Below are 17,005 nucleotides of genomic sequence, written 5' to 3' on the forward strand. Positions count from 1 at the left end.
TACATCTGAACATCAGTTGTATAGACAGGTTCTGTGAGTATTCTTATTCTACGATTCAGAATTGTGTTCTACAGCTGTATTTTTTTTTTTTTTTTTTTTTTTTTTTATGAGAACCCCAAACACGAGAGGTATTAGAACCTATAGTACTTAGTACCGTGTTTGGGTTGGAGGTTGAGAAGACGAAAGAAGATATTTGTTGACATTGGACTTGAACTTCTGTAGATTGTAATTTTCAGGAAATACGTATGAAGGAAGGTTGTTCCAGAAAACGGCAGTTGAATGAATAAATGAGGAAGATGAAAAGTTGGTTCTGTGGGTTTGAAGTTGGACAGTAAATGGATGTTGGCTGGTGGCGGCACGTGTTCGGACTGTTTTGAAAGAGAGAGCGGGAATTATAGAAGCCAATTCAGAAGAACAGTGCCCATGGAAGTATCTGTAAAAGAGGTATGCAGCAGAAACAGTGCGTCTATGAGAAAGCGAGCAGAGAGACTCTGTTAGAGATGAGTCATTAATTAACCTAACTGCCCTCTTCTGAATGGAATCAAGAAGCCTGAGAGAGGTTTTGGGGGCACCACCCCAAATGTGGGAACAATATTCCATGGCAGGGCGGATTTGCAATTTATACAGAGTGAGCAGCCGTTTGGAAGAAAAGTAACGCCGAGAGCGAAAGAGAAAACCAAGTTTTTTAGATGCAGAGGAAGCAATATTTGTAATGTGCTTGTGCCAAGAGAGATTAGAAGTCAGGGTAATCCCCAAAAGAGATATATCCTTTTGCCTAGAAATTGGAGTGTCACTAAAGATAAGCATAGGAGCAGAAGAATCCTTTTTGTGAGATATAAGACAAGACTGAGTTTTAGAAGGGTTGAAATCAACTAAGTTGTCTTTGCCCCACTGGAGAATTACCTGAAGATCGGCATTTAAGGAATTGGTAGCAGATTTTCGAGAAGTTGAAGCTGATTGAGCAGGACAAGATTTCTCAAAACGGAAAGTTGAATGCAATGTGCTATCATCGGCAAAACAATGGATGGGATTTCCAGTCAATGGAAGAAGGTCATTGATATACAAGAGGAAAAGAGTGGGGGAAAGAACTGAACCTTGGGGGACACCGGCATTAGTGGAGAAGTTAAAAGACAGAGAGCCATCTACCATCACCCTCAGTGAGCGATCAGAGAGAAAACTGGATAACCAATTACTAAAAACAGTTGGCAAACCATAAGATGGAAGCTTGTTTAGAAGACCTTTATGCCAAACACGATCAAAAGCTTTTGAGATGTCAAGAGCAACTACTTGTGTTTCACCGAACCTTTCCATTGAAGTAGTCCATAAATGGGTAACATAAGCCAGGATATCACCAGTGGATCGACACTGACGGAATTCATACTGGTGATCGTTGATCAGACGGAAGGTTTCTAGGTAGTTTAAGAGTTGGCGGTTAATTGATTTCTCCATTACTTTAGAAAGAGTAGAAGTAATTGCAATGGGACGATAATTGGATGGGAGGGATTTGTCACCCTTTTTAGGAACTGGCTGGATATGAGCAAATTTCCAAGCAGAAGGAAAAACACCTTTGGAATAAGAAAGTGAAAAAAGGCGGCAAAGAATAGGAGTAAGTTCAGGAGCACAGATTTTGAGAACAAGTGGAGAAATACCATCAGGACCTGGAGCTTTCTTAGCATCAAGATTCATCAAAATCCTTCTAATATCCTTTTGACAGAAGACCACAGGAGGCATTGAATGGACCGTGTTGGGAATGGTGGGAGGTGTTTTACCAAGTTCATTAATACATGAGCTGGAAGAAAAATGGGATGCTAGCAGGTCAGCTTTATCCTTGGCTGAAGTGACAACAGAACCATCTGGTTTGGACAGAGGTGGAAGCAGAGATGGGCAAAAGTTGCGGCCAATAGCTTTGGCAAGAGACCAGAATGCTCGGCTACCATTAGGGCAAGAAGCAAGTTTTCTACTCTTAGCCTGTTCAAACTCTAGTTTGGACTGATTAATAACTGCTTTACAATTGTTGCGAGCTTTGGTGTAGGCAGAAAATGAAACTGAAGAATTAGAAACAAGCCAATTACGATATTCAACATTCTTCTCTTGAACAGCCTTAGCACATTTATTGGAAAACCAAGGTTTAGATAAAGGACGAGATTTTAAAGTGGAGTGTGGGATAAAGGATTCCATTCCTGCAAGAATAATTTCACTGACACGATCTGAGCAAGTAGAGTGCAACTCCTCCTTGGGTATGCAGATATGTCTGAAAACTGTACATTACTGTAAATAGGTGGCAGGGATGCCAGAAAAGCTGGCTGGGACCACCTGGTTTAATATTAATAATAAAAAAGTTCAATTATTCAGAAGAAAGAGTGAGGGTATTATGGCACATCCACATAACTGTACTACTACAGAAATGATTAGTGACTTTCAAAGGTAACAGTTGGGGGGGGGAGGCATGTGTCAGATATTGAATGACAGTTAAAAAGGGTTTGAAAAGGGCAGTGACATGCTACATTAGAATGGAATATTATTATGGTAGAAAGGGTGGATGCAGGATAAATGATATTGTTCTGATTGTATGTTGGGGTCTATCCTGTGAACATTATGGCTTCTAAAGAAACTCACAATACATCCTCCAGATGCCTCTCCCACTAACAGATGATTCAAAGCAGTTGTAGAGAAGACTGTCAATGCTTTTCAGGCAGGCTTGTATCAGAGAAATTGGTGCTCCAGTGAAGCGTTATACCACCACAGCAAGGATTTTGGATTGCAATGTGGTTGCTTCTTTGATGGATGACCTGTGATGCTGTGGTGTTATTGTGGTTCCAGGAACTATACATGGAGACTGATTGAGGTAATCCTCTTTACTATTAACTGCTGTACTGTTGGGAGTGTTCAGGTTTGAAAAAGTTGACTTCTTCATTTGACCACAATTCCTAGTTTAGACATCTACTTCCTGGATTGGACTGCTATTCATTTTGAATCTTCATGGTGGACCTACAAGTATCAATTGGATCCTTGGAGATAATCACAACCTTATGTTGGTACTTTATAGTGTCAGATGGTCATTACAGTGAGAATGAATTGACCTTCTACGAGGAAATCCGAGATAATTGTATATCAACATTGTTCAGCGGCACAGCACTGTAAATAGGATGCAGAATTGCCAGGAAAGCTAGCTGGGACCACATAGTAAAAAAAATAATAATAAATGTCGGTGGCCACTGTTAAATTATTAGTCTATGCATCCCCCAAACTAGAAGTTTTCCAACTCACCAAACACTGCTCCAATATCATCAGCAAATATTCCCTTCTATTTAAGTGAAATAGGAGTGCCCATAAAAACACTCTCCCCTATTAACAAGCACAGCCCATGCTGCAAAAATTTCGACCTTGTGAGCCTAGCTGAAATGATTGACAATGTTCTAATCAAGTGTGCTATCCTATCTCTCTGGAAGAATTTCAGAAAATTTCAAATTTAATTCTATCTCACGACATTTTTACTTCAACATTGCCCTATACCTGTTGAGTAAATACTCCGACCTCCTATTATTAATATCTTTAGTGCTAACATGTAAAATCACCTTTACACGTTGGCACTAATCATATCACCTAACAATATTATCTTTTGTGACCTTAAATGACGGTAACCACTCTACATCATTAACATATGTTTGCAGAAGCAAAATTTACCCTATTCCAGCTATCTTTTTCACACAGATCTATTTACTGAGGGTAATTATAAAAGAAGAGTTCCAAGAAAACTTTGAAAAGTGGCAGCATCACTGAAATAGCACTATTAAGTTGCAAGGTGATAGATTCTAATGTGTAAATAATTTTATTTGTGTTATTAAATTACTTTTAGAATATTTGAATATGTTCTCATATTTAAAAAGGACTAAAGAAATAACAGAAAGTGCTATTTATTAGAGACCAGGGTTCACACAAAGATAAAGATGTTTAAGATTTAAATTTTACCTTTCCGATCCATGATATGCTTATAAAGACAATTATCTCCATTTTTACAGCAACCTTTCTGGCTATAGAACTTACAAATTTGCTGCTCATCTTTGGACTCTGTGAATAAAAAAAAAATAATTTAAAAAAATATGTGATTAAAGAAAGGCAAGTATATCAGTCAATCAAAAGCATATTAGTATTTCAACTATTACATTCTTTTAGGACACTCTTACATCATAATGCGGCAATATTTAAAATTATCAAAGTTTTTAATGATTAACTAATATCACAAAATTTAAATAATTAACTACTGCTTCACTAAATTCGAGATTATTATACCATGTTAAAGGAATTGTTGCAAACTACAATAAGTAGTGCTGACGAGATAGGTAAAGGTAAGGTAAAGTGCAGCCATTATCAACGCACTGCAGGATGGAAGCCTCCTCAACAATTCATGCTGAGGGAAATGGACCATAATCTGCCACGATGGTCCAGTGCAGGTTGGCAGATCGACCGTATTCAGCAGTCAGGGGCTTGAACCCCGGTCTACTCAAAGAGCGTGTGCTACTGCACTCCCACTCCTGACCACTTGGCTACAGAGGCCGTTATGCTTACTGCTATCTATATACCACTTGAAAAAACTTTTTTTTCCTTTTGCGTTTTTTTTTGTTCCAGCAACAGTTCCACCATACTTAGAGAGGCTGTGTTCCCCTTGGTGAATGTAGGCCCTGATTACATCATATTTAATTTAAACAAATTTTAGTTCATCATGTAAATATAGCAAACCTCCTCTATAACAAAATTTCCTATAAAGAAATTCTCTCAACAGCAAAATTTTCTAGCTTTCAAAATACAAGCAATTCCTTCTTTAGGTCCTTCTACTATAACTTTCTTAAATGACTGGGCCATTATATCATCCAAGTTGTCTGGAGATGATAAAGCACAAAGGAGAGTACCCTCTTTTATCCATATAGCAAAGTTTCCATAGTTCCTTCAGCACATACATAGTCAGCTTCATTGTTACATGTATAACAGGCATATCAAGGCCATGGCCAGTGAATATTGCTTCCTTTGTAGTTAAGTCAGAAAACCTTTCTCTCCAACAGTACAGTGAAACTGTGGGACTTAACTACAAAGGAAGAAATATTCGTTGGCCATGGCCTTGAAGCACCTGTTAAATATGTAACAATTCAGGGTGACTATGTATGTGCTAAAGGTACTAATGGCAACATTACTGTATGGACAAAAGAGGGTACTCTCCTTTGTGCTTTATCATCTCCAGACAACTTTGATGAGAAGGACCTAGAGAAGGAATGTATCAAGCACTGATTAAAAGTATGCAAAAAGAAAATACAGTTAAAATACAAGCAATTTTATTTCGATATAATGAAATAATATCGCTCTAATAAAATTTTAGCTGATAGGCGAGTGCAATATTTTTTGAGTCAGACAGTGTCCCCAATCTGTCAGAAACTGGTAATCATTTTGGTGATTATTATTATTAGCCATATGGGGCAAGGAAGCCTGAGGCTTATGCTGCATCAACCAAAAAAAAAATTCCCTATTACCCTGAGAGAGAGAGAGAGAGAGAATGTAGAAAGGAATCACCAAGAAAGAGAAGAATGATGATATCCAGCTCAGGACCTTGGGTGTGCCAAGCCCATGATGCTTTATAGAGAGACAATGAAAATACTATCAGAAAGATAAAAACTGTTATATTTGACTGAATAATTTCTGTAGGATATCTAAGGACTTACCTGACACAGGGCAATGCTGAAAAAATATTGCAAGTTAGGGTTAACTTTTAAAGTGTCTGCAATTCTACTCTGGACAGACGGTCATGGGGTAAAATTTTTCACAGTGCAGTCTGTGCTTGTTAACAGGAGAGAGTACTTCTACAGGGATGGGATACACTTAAATAGAAAAGGAGAAAGAATATTTGCCGATGCTACTGAGGCGGTGCTAATTAGGTTAGAAAACAACTATATTCGGGGAGGGGATACACAGACTAATAAATTAATAATAGCCACAGGCAGAAGGGAAAGCGATTTTTGCACTGCTTCTATTAGAAAGAGCAGCAGCCTCAAAAGCAAATGAGGGGGATTTCAAGGACTGCTGGGAGTCATCGTGGAACAAGTAAATACATCGGCTGTGAGAGGATAACTAAAAGTAAGAAAAAGGCGCATGCATACTTACATAAACACCAATGCTAGGAGCATAGCGAATAAATTTTACAAATTTGAAGTGTTGGCCAAGCAATCAAATGCAGCCAACTGTTGGGATATCGGAGACATGGTGTCGCTCAAATAAGGGATGCAGAATTTGAATATTGGAAGTACAATGTTGTTGTTGTTTGGTTTTTAGGAGCATTAGCAACTAAGGCCATATTTCTCCGGTGCGGTGGTCATTCCCTGACCTTTCCGCATCCTCTGTATTTGGTGGTGACGGGCTCAAACCCCGGTCTAATCAAGAAGCGTGTGCTATGCACTGGTGCTCCTTCCCACCTGGCTACGGAGGCGCCTGGAAGTACAATGTGCACAGAGAGGAAAGACAAGATAAGAGGAGGAGGGTTTATGCTCTTAGTTAAGAAGCACATAAAATCTAAGGTAGTGCATTTAGTTCACATGGATGGCCAGTGCAATGCTCAGTCAGTTTGTGACACAGGAAAAGCAAAAATGAGTTGCAGTGTGACTCAATGCTGCACTGTCCACCCATGTCAACTGGCTGCACTTGCTTAGATTTTATGTGTTTTTAATAGTATAACCCCCTCTTCCCTTCCTATCTTGTCTATCCTTTCTGTACACATTGCACTTTTGATGTTTTGATGAAAGGCAGATATTGTTGGGATATCAGAGACGTGGTGTCACAAAGATATAAGGAATGCAGAATTGAAATTTGGGGAGTACAATGTGTACAGAAAGGGTAGACAGGATAGGAAGGGAAGAGGGGTTATGCTATTAGTTAAGAGAGACAAAATCTAAGGAAGTGTAGCCTGTTGACATGGGTAGACAGTGCAGTGTTGAGTCAGTTTCGTGTGACATAAGCACTGGAAAAGCAAAATTGAGATTAGGAGTCTGCTATAGGCCAGTAAATCAGACTGTCTTATAATGGAAGATTTTAATTTCCCAGATATTGAGTGGAACTTGTGAGTTGGTCACTCTCACACTAGTAAGGGTTTTGTGGATGAATTTATTGGATGATTGTTTTCTACAGCAGCATGTTCGGGAGGCAACCACAGGGAGTAATATTCTTGACCTGATTATCAGTAGTGATTCATCCACTAGGTGGCACTGAACAGTGTGGTGATGTCAGGTTTGCTCAAAGAGGTAACTACGATCAGGGGTAAAGGGAAAGGCTTTTGCTTTTGGAAAGGTGACTACAAGGGTCTCAGACAGTTTTTCAATTCTATACAGTGGGACCAACTGATGATGTTACCAACAGCAAATTCTAAATTGGAAGCAATCAAAGAATTAATCTTGGAAGCTACTGCCTTTTCGTACCAACTAAACTATTGTTCAAGGTTTAGGCCTAAATGGATGTCAGATGAACTGAGACATGTGGCAGAGAAGAAATATGCATGGGATACATATAAAATAATGGGTGACATTGAAGCCTGTGGTAGATATAGAAGCCTATGGCTGGTCCTTGAGGTTGTCACAGACATTCTCTCAGATATGCCAGTCAAGCTGCACTTACTACCTGGGAGTCAAACACTGATGGAACTGATATTCGGATGACACCCAAGCCAAGTGGACCCAATTTTGGCGAAGTCCAGACGTTCTGTGTCAAACAAATCCTCTGCTTGCACCTTCACGATGGTGGGACTGTTAGTAATCCTGGGTATAACTTCCAGGCACAAGTACATGGTGGGTGACCACCCAGGTGTGAACCAATGTAAGCAGGGATCAAGGTGTGGCACCCACACCACGCCTCTATGTTACCAGGCAGTAGATGACTCTCATCAACCAGTGCAATACCACCACTTTGCTTATTGGAGGCTTCAAGTGGTGGAATCCATGTTTAGTCTCTAGAGCTAAGTTCTGGTCAACTTCCCTATCTCTTCCATCATGCAGTATGATTGATGACTTTTGAGGTTATGATGAACACCATGGTGAGATCCAATATTCTTTACATTTCGAAGGTACAGCTCTAAAATGGTATTCGCAGGCCGGCCGCTAGTCAGTACATCAGACCGAACCTATTGGTAACTCTCTAAGAGGCTTCCGGATCAGCTAGTGTATAATCTTGCTACCTTTACTCTGCCAGATAGTGACTGGAGGGAGTCAGAGTAGTGTGTATGTGGGGAGCATTGTCGAGGCCATGTTATGTCAAGGATCTGGGTATATTCTTACCATGTGTATGCCATATCCAAAAATTTCATTACTTCATACAGCATGTCCCACCAACTTTTTCTTACTATTGAATACACCATGAATTGTCAAACTAATAGAGCAAGCTTATCTACGAAAAGATCTAAACCTCCCAAGCTCTTCCTAATTCATTTCACAAATATACGTGGTCTCAAATCTAATCTTAACGATGTTCATTTCCACTTCCAGTCTGCCAAACCCCATGTACGTTTTCTGACAGCATCTCAGTTATCAGTTGATTCAACTAGTGCTAATCTCAGATGCCCAAATTATTCGCTGTATGATTCCTTTTGCCTTAAAGGTGCATATGTCCGTTCTGATATTCCCTTTCAGAGACTTGGCAATTTGGAATCTACTCTCTTTGATCTTCTCTGGCTTAAAATCTCACTACCTCATGAGTGTAAAATTCATCTGTTGTCTCTACCGTTCTTCTAACTCCACTAATCACTTCCTCTCTTTGCAACTTGACTTTCTCCAGTCCAACTTTCCTAACAGTGAGGTAATTTTCCTTGGTGATTTTAATATTCACAACTCCAGCTGGCTTCTGTTGTCTAGTCACACCGACCCAGCCGGTTGAGATGCTGAGGCTTTTGCAATTACTAATGACCTTGCACAGGTTCTTCATTTACCTACAAGAATACTGGACAATCGTAATCATACAGCCAACACGCTTGATCTTTTTCTCACAAACAACCCTTGTAAGTACACGGTCGAAGTGAGAGGTCCTTTAGTCACTTCAGATCACAACTTGGTGATTGTCTCTTCTCCAATGGAGCCTTTATCTCATGGCTATTCCCAACCTCGTGTTGTTTGGCATTACAAGAATGCAAAATGGGATGACCTGCGAGATTTCTTTTCTTATTTTCCTTCGTTGGATTACTGTTTCAAAACTTCTGATGTCAACATTTGCTCTGATCGTGTCAGTGAAACTATTCTTGCAGAAATGGAATCCTTTATCCACTTTAAAATCTCGTCCTTTATCTAAATCTTGGTTTTCCAATAAATGTGCTAAGGATGTTCAAGAGAAGAATGTTGCATATTGTAATTGGCTTGTTTCTAATTCTTCACTTTCATTTTCTGCCTACACCAAAGTTCGCAACAATTGTAAAGCAGTTATTAGTCAGTTCAAACTAGACTTTGAAAAAGCTAAGAGTAGAAAACTTGCTTCTTGCCCTAATGGTAGCAGAGCATTCTGGTTCCTTGCCAAAGCTATTGGCTGCAACTTCTGCGCATCTCTGCTCCCACCTCTGTCCAAACCAGATGGTTCTGTTGTCACTTCAGCCAAGGGTAAAGCTGACATGCTAGCATTACATTTTTCTTCCAACTGATGTATTAATGATCTTGGTAAAACACCTCCCACCATTTCCAACATGCTGCATTCAATGCCGCCTGTGGTCTTCCGTCAAAAGGATGTCAGAAGGATTTTGACGAATCTTGATGCTAAGAAAGCTCCAGGTACCAATGGTATTTCTCCACTTGTTCTCAAACCTGTGCTCCTCAACTTACTCCTATTCTTGCCGCCTTTTTTCACTTTCTTATTCCAAATGTGTTTTTCCTTCTGCCTGGAAATTTGCTCATATCCAGCCAGTTCCTAAAAAGGGTGACAAATCCCTCCCATCCAATTATCGTCCCATTGCAATTACTTCTACTCTTTCTAAAGTAATGGAGAAATCAATTAACCGCCAACTCTTAAACTAATCATACAGATGCAGAGAAGGTTTCTACCTAGAAACCTTCAGTCTGTTCAACGATTGCCAGTATGGATCCAGTCAGTGTCGATCCTCTGGTGATGTTCTCGCTTATGATACCCATTTATGGACTAATTCAATGGAAAGTTTCTGTAAAACACAAGTAGTTGCTCTTGACATCCTAAAGGCTTTCGATCTTGTTTGGCATAAAGGTCTTCTAAACAAGCTTGCATCTTATGGTTTGCCAACTGTTTTTAGTAATTGGTTATCCAGTTTTCTCTCTGATCGCTCATGAGAGTGATGGTAGATGGCTCTCTGTCTTCTAACTTCTCCACTAATGCCGGTGTCCCCCAAGGTTCAGTTTTTCCCCCCACTTTTTTCCTCTTGTATATTAATGTCCTTCTTCCATTGACTGGAAATCCCATCCATAGTTTTGCCGATGATAGCACATTGCATTCCACTTTCAGAAACCTTGCCCTGTTCAATCAGCTTCAACTTCTCAAAAATCTGCTACCAATTCCTTAAATGCCGATCTTCAGGTAATTCTCCAGTGGGGCAAAGACAACTTAGTTGATATCAACCCTTCTAAATCTCAGTCTTGTCTTATATCTCACAAAAAGGATTCTTCTGCTCCTATGCTTTTTTTGGTGACACTCCAATTTCTAGGTAAAATGATATATCTCTTTTGGGGATTACCCTGACTTCTAATCTCTCTTGGCACATGCACATTACATATATTGCTTCCTCTGCATCTAAGAAGCTTGGTTTTCTCTTTTGCTCTCGGAGTTACTTTTTTTTTCCAAGCAGCTGCTCATTCTGTATAAATCGCAAATCCACCCTGCCTTGGAATATTGTTCCCACATCTGGGGTGGTGCACCCAAAACCTCTCAGGCTACTTGATTCCATTCAGAAGAGGGCAATTAGGTTAATTAATGATTCATCTCTAACAGAGTCTCTCCACTCGCTTTCTCATAGACGCACTGTTTCTGCTGCATGCCTCTTTTACAGATACTTCCATGGGCACTGTTCTTCTGAATTGGCTTCTATAATTCCTGCTCTCTCTTTCAAAACAGTCCGAACATGTGCCGCCACCAACCAACATCCACTTACTGTCCAACTTTAAAATCACAGAACCAACTTTTCATCTTCCTCGTTTATTCATTCAACTGCTGTTTTCTGGAACAACCTTCCTTTATACATGTTTCCTGAAAATTACAGTCTACAGAAGTTCAAGTCCAATGTCAACAAATATCTTCTTTCGTCTTCTCAACCTCCATCCCATGCACGGTATTAAGTACTATAGGTTCTAATACCTCTTGTGTTTGGGGTTTACATAAAAAAAAAAAAAAAAAAAATATATATATAAGCTGGTTCGTAAGGACCTGGGGAGGGGGTAACTGTGCAGTCAGATATGAAGTTTTTTGAATAGTGCAGACAGTCTGCAAGAGTAGCTCATGGCGTCTTGTCAATGATATACAGGAATTTTTCTAGCACGGATAGGGAGGCAATTATCCCTTTGTATGTCAGGCCACACCTTGAGTACTGTATATAAGTCTGGAGGCCTCATTTTAGAAGTAGAGCCGTTGGAATAAGTACAGAGAAGTGCAAAGAGGTTGGTGAATGGAACAAAGGGTTGCTCTTATGAAGAAAGGCTTAAGTTTTTGCAAATTGCAGTGTCTGGAGACTAGGCACCTGCAACGTGGTGTATGAGGTGTATAAAGCCTTGAATGGTTTGAGCATGCTCAATGCTGATGGGATTCTTCCTCTTGCCCAGATTAATTGCTCGAGGGGGACATAAAATGAAATCGGGGAAAGACAGTTGTAGAATAGATGTGTGGAAATTTGCCTTTAGCCAGTCGGTAGTTGATTGCTGGAACAAACATTCATCTGTCGTAGAAGTTGACAGCTTGAATAAATTCAGGGCAGAACTAGACAAACATTTGGAGTGAAAGGATGGGTGAAATAGGAAGGTTTTTTTTTATTTGGCTGATGCTGCATAAGCTTGCTTTCTTGTATGATATGCCTCTACTAATGCTAATGACTACAATGAACAACTGTTCATTGTAGTCATTAGCATTCAGAGAAAATAGAGTGGGCCAGTAATTTGGAATGTCTTATAATGGGAGATTTTAACTTTCCAGTTATTGACTGGAATTTGTGAATTGGATTTTTTGATTGACTGTTTTCTACAACAGCATATTAGGAAGGAAACAAGATGAAATAATACTCCTGATCAGGTTACCAGCAGTGATTCTTCATACATTAAGAATCTTCAGGTAAAACACCCACTGAGTGGCAGTGATCACAGTGCTGTTTGTTTGTTTGTTATTTGGTTTTTAGGAGCATTAGCAACCAAGGCCATATTGTTCCGGGAATATTCGGTGGTCATTCCCTGACCTTTCCGCACCCTCCATATTTGGTGGTCACAGGCTCGAACCCCGTCTAATCAAGAAGCCCGTGCTATGTACTGCTGCTCCTGCCCACCTGCCTATGGAGGCGCCGATCACAGTGCACTAATGTGGAATTTAATAAAATACATAACTACTGTCAAGTGTAAAGGGAAAGGCTTTTGCTTTCGTAAGGGTGACTAGGGGTCTCAAAGGAAGGAGTTCATTCACATTGGGTCATTATGGGATAACTGTTGATGACCCTGCTCTAGTTTGGACACGTTGAATAGGTATTTTGCATGTACATTCACAGATGAGGAATTCTTCAGTGAAGAGGATGGATGTCAGAAGTATATCAAATCCTAATGAGAATCTAACTGATTACATGATAACTGAAAGAAAAATGGAGGAGAAATTGTTGAAGCTGGACATAAAAAAAGGCATCTGAAGTGAATAGAATCTGTCCACTCGAGTTATATGAGGGGTGATTATTTAATTTGTGGACTGGTGCAAGATCTTATATTAATTTTCATCATCTGAATCTTATGTGGATTTCTCCTTCTCGAAATACCCTCCCTTGAACTTTACACACTTTCGCCATCATTGGTACCCACGTGTTAAATGCTTCTTGCAAGCCATTTTTAAAAATGGCTTAGACATGCATCCATTGTGGTTCAGCGAGCATTGTAGTGTCTGATGCAAAATGCGTGCCTTTCAGATTTTTCTTCAGACATGGAGCTTTCTTCAAACATGGAAGAAATCACACAGAGCTAAGTCCCGTGAATAACGGGGATGTGACAGAACCTCAGTACCTATGGCAGTGATCACTGCCTACATAATATTAGCTGTATGAGCCCCGGCGTTGTCTTGATGGAGAAACCACTTCACACCGGAAAGTTCGGTCACACCGAGATATGGCCGTCCTACCAAGACACTCGTTATCATACCAAGACTTCGGTTACGAATTGTGATTGAGTTTAATATTTTAACATTACTAACCTTTGAAAAAGGGTTATGATGCAAGTCACAGCCGAGAACTAGTTGCATATGGGTAGCAACTATGACACAGATTAAATTACAAAATGACCAGAATATGGCCGTCCTATGGACAGCCATATTCTGGCCGTATGTTTCACTGATCTCTTTAACTGTTTCTGATGCATTTAAGCCCGTCTGACAGAATAATGAATCACATATCGCTGTTCAATCTGTATGTTCAACATCGTATCTTTGTCGATCGTATCTTTGGTTTATTGTGATCTGACTGTGGAAGTATTTCTTTAGGTTTTATTAACAGTTTCAAGGTGAAATATTACTTAGCTTTGTGATACAAAGACAGCTATCTGATTAAGTGAGTGTGGTTTACCACATCGGCAGAGCCAATATGGCTGCCATGTGGTAAAGATCGTCGTCAGCGGATCTAGTTTTGGAGGGAAACGTAAATTAGTTTTCCTTTTTTGCGTTGAACCCAAAAGGAATTGTTCAAGAACACAGGATTTAGAAGTTAGAATTATTGAAATACTGTTGTTGTTTTTACTAATATATTTGGAAGTTGCTTATTTAATACTACTAATATTAATCTATTTGTGAGTTTTTGATATCAAAGAATTATGGAAGATAGAAATCCTAATGGTAAACGATCTTTAGACAGATCCAGCGGGGAGGGAGAGGATACTTCACCCCTACTCCCACCTAAAATTCCTCAATCTCATGGCGATATACGAAGGTTAGGTGAGTTTGTATATTCCAAAAGTATTGGTCACGAGCAGTTAAGACCCGCGGCTCAGTTAGTATGAGAGCAGAGCACAGGTGGTGAGTTATTTGAAGTGGAGGGGATTGGGTCTATTCCCACCCCTATTTTGAATACAGATTCAAGTACAATGACTGATGAATGTGAAAATTATGCGAGTACAATAACTGATGAGTGTGATAATATTCAAGATGCGTCCTCTGTATATGCGGTCATTTCTAAAATGCGAAAAGATATCACAAGTTTTCTTTTCGGAGAGGCTAATAAGGTGACTAAAAAAAATGGGGATATCATTATGGATAAATGGTGTAATTTGGAGACTGTAACAACTGCACTATTGATAGAAAATGAGAGATTAAAAGCCATTAATGAGGAAATTGATAAAAAAGCCCAATTGCTACAAACAGTGTTACAAACTTTATCTGTGGTCTCTGGCAAACACATTCAACAGGATGAACCAAAGTCAGGTGTAGATACAGATGAGTTCCTGACGGATAGGTTATATACACAAGAGCCTGTGCGTACCTATGCTGATACTGTGAAGGCTACTATTGAGAAGGGTGTTTCTTCTAGTGATCTTATTAAATCATCTAATAATGTTCTAATAATTAGAGCTTCAGATAACAGTGACCTGAAAACAAGTTCTGATGTGAAAAATGTAGTTACTACAACTCTTAAAAATGATTTGAAGAATGTAAAAGTGAAATCTTTGCGACTTGTTCGCAATCGAGGAGTGGTTGTGGAAACAGCTACGAAATCAGATTTGGACTGCTTAACTTCAACGGCGGCGTTTTCCGAAGCTGGAGTGATCACTGGCGTTCCTCGTAAAGGTAATCCATCAGTCATAATTTATGATGTCCCACGGGATCTTTCAAAGGACGATATTGTGGATAATCTTTATAACAAGAACTTGATAGATTACGGTTTCACATTAGAAGAAGTGAAGCAACAAACAGTTTTTCGTTTTACTACTCAGGCCAGGTCGTCATCGCTAGTTCATTGGGTTGTTAGCTTCTCACCTAAAATTTATAAATATGTGTCCTCCCTGGACAGGTTGTTTTTGACTTGGAGTTCTCATAAGCACCGTCCTTATACGATAGTCACTAAATGTTATCTGTGTCTTGGGTATGGACATACTACCCAATATTGTTCGCATGAGTCCCCGTCTTGTGGACATTGTGCTCGAAGTGGGCCGTATTTAATGAGTGTCCATTTAAGGAAGAGCCACCTAGTTGTATCAACTGTAAGAGACGTAGGAAGGAATATCAGCACTCGGTTAGGGACGGCACGTGTCCCGAGTACTTACGGGCATTACAGACGGCACGATTAAGGACCGCCAATGAATAATAGTTATAATAATACCAATACAAGTTTTATTCCCGGAGATGGAGCTGTTATTGGAGATAATAATGTTCTTGCTGATTCTCCTGTGTCTTTGCTTGCTGGGTATTAGGATTATGCAAATTAACGGTCAGCGTTCTAGAGCAGTATCGGACGAAATTCGAGTGTCTGCTGAGCAAAATGCTATTGATATTATTGCAATTCAAGAGCCTTATACTGTTAAAGTGCAACCTGCATATACTCCAAAGGTAACGGGATTTCCACTCACTGCCCGTATAATTCAACCGGTCTCTGAGGAACTTAAAACATGTATTGTGGTGTTAAATAGTCAGCTTGATATCACTATAATCAATGGTTTATGCAATAGAACGGCTACTTGTATTTTGGTTACATATTTGAATTTGAATTTTTATTTAATTTCTCTATATTGTCCTCCCTCAGAAGATTTTAATTTATCCCTGAATTATCTAGAAACAACTTTAAATTTCTTGGGTCCACAGAATGTCTTAATAACTTCTGACGTAAATGCTAAATCTCCACTCTGGTTCAGTAATGGAAGTGATCGTCATGGTCATATGTTGGAGGAATTCATTATTAATAACAGCTTAAATGTAATAAACCTACCTCAAGAAGTAACAACCTTTTCCAGCTCTGTTGGAGAATCAAATATTGATGTGACATTAACTAATTTTAATTTTAAAGCAATTGTTCGTGATTGGGTGGTTATTACTGATTGGACAACAAGTGATCATCGGGTTCTATTTTTTGTTGTTACTGATTTTTCTAAACCTGGAGATCAATTTTTACTACAGCCAGCTTTAGTCAGATTTTCTATAAATCATATAAATTGGGAATTATTTGAATCATCCATTTCTGCAGATTTCCCTGAACAAGACTTTTCGTCTCTTCACTCTTTTACGGCTGCTGGAATTGCTGCCTTATTACGCCAGTCATTACTTAAGGCCTCATACAAATCGGCCAGCAAGAAAAAGATTAGATTAAAGATCTGTTCCTGGTGGACCTCAGAATTGTCTTCTTTAAGGAAAAAGGTACATCAAGCCCGTCGAAAATATCAGCGTCGACGTAGGGATTGGCATTCTGATGAAGTAGCTTATTTTTACTCTCAATACATTTCACTCAAACAACGTTATGTAAAGGCTATAGCCACACGTAAACGGGAAACATGGAAGGAGTTTGTTCACAGTGCTGGTAATGATAATCCTTGGGGTCTTATTTATAAGATAGCTCGTAATAAGATTCACCCTTTAGATGTATACGGCACTGTGAAAGAAGATTTCCTGGAGACTACTGATTGGATAAATACAGTTAATGTTATTCTTGACAGACTATTCCCGGTGGATGATCTAACTACTGATTCTGTTGTACATTCAAATATTCGAGTTGCAAATTCGCTTTATACCACCAATATTCAGACAGAAGAATTTACCATTGATGAGTTAACCTCTGTTGCTAAAAAGATTAATATTAAGAAATGTCCAGGGATAGATCTGGTTGAAA

General features: G+C 39.3%; 1 protein-coding gene across 1 annotated transcript in view; it reads right to left on the bottom strand.

Moving 5' to 3' along the window:
* LOC150083915 (uncharacterized) overlaps positions 1-17,005 on the bottom strand; it is a 352,627-nt gene that overhangs the window by 80,459 nt on the left and 255,163 nt on the right. Inside the window, exon 12 of the mRNA XM_090375828.1 lies at positions 3,970-4,068. Coding sequence (XP_090231954.1) covers positions 3,970-4,068 — 99 coding nt within the window. The remainder of the gene's footprint in view (positions 1-3,969; positions 4,069-17,005) is intronic.

The sequence above is a fragment of the Mastigoproctus giganteus genome, chromosome 6, assembly GCF_048544385.1.
Source record: "Mastigoproctus giganteus isolate SK-2022 chromosome 6, ASM4854438v1, whole genome shotgun sequence".
NCBI classification, from domain to species: Eukaryota; Metazoa; Arthropoda; class Arachnida; order Uropygi; family Thelyphonidae; genus Mastigoproctus; species Mastigoproctus giganteus.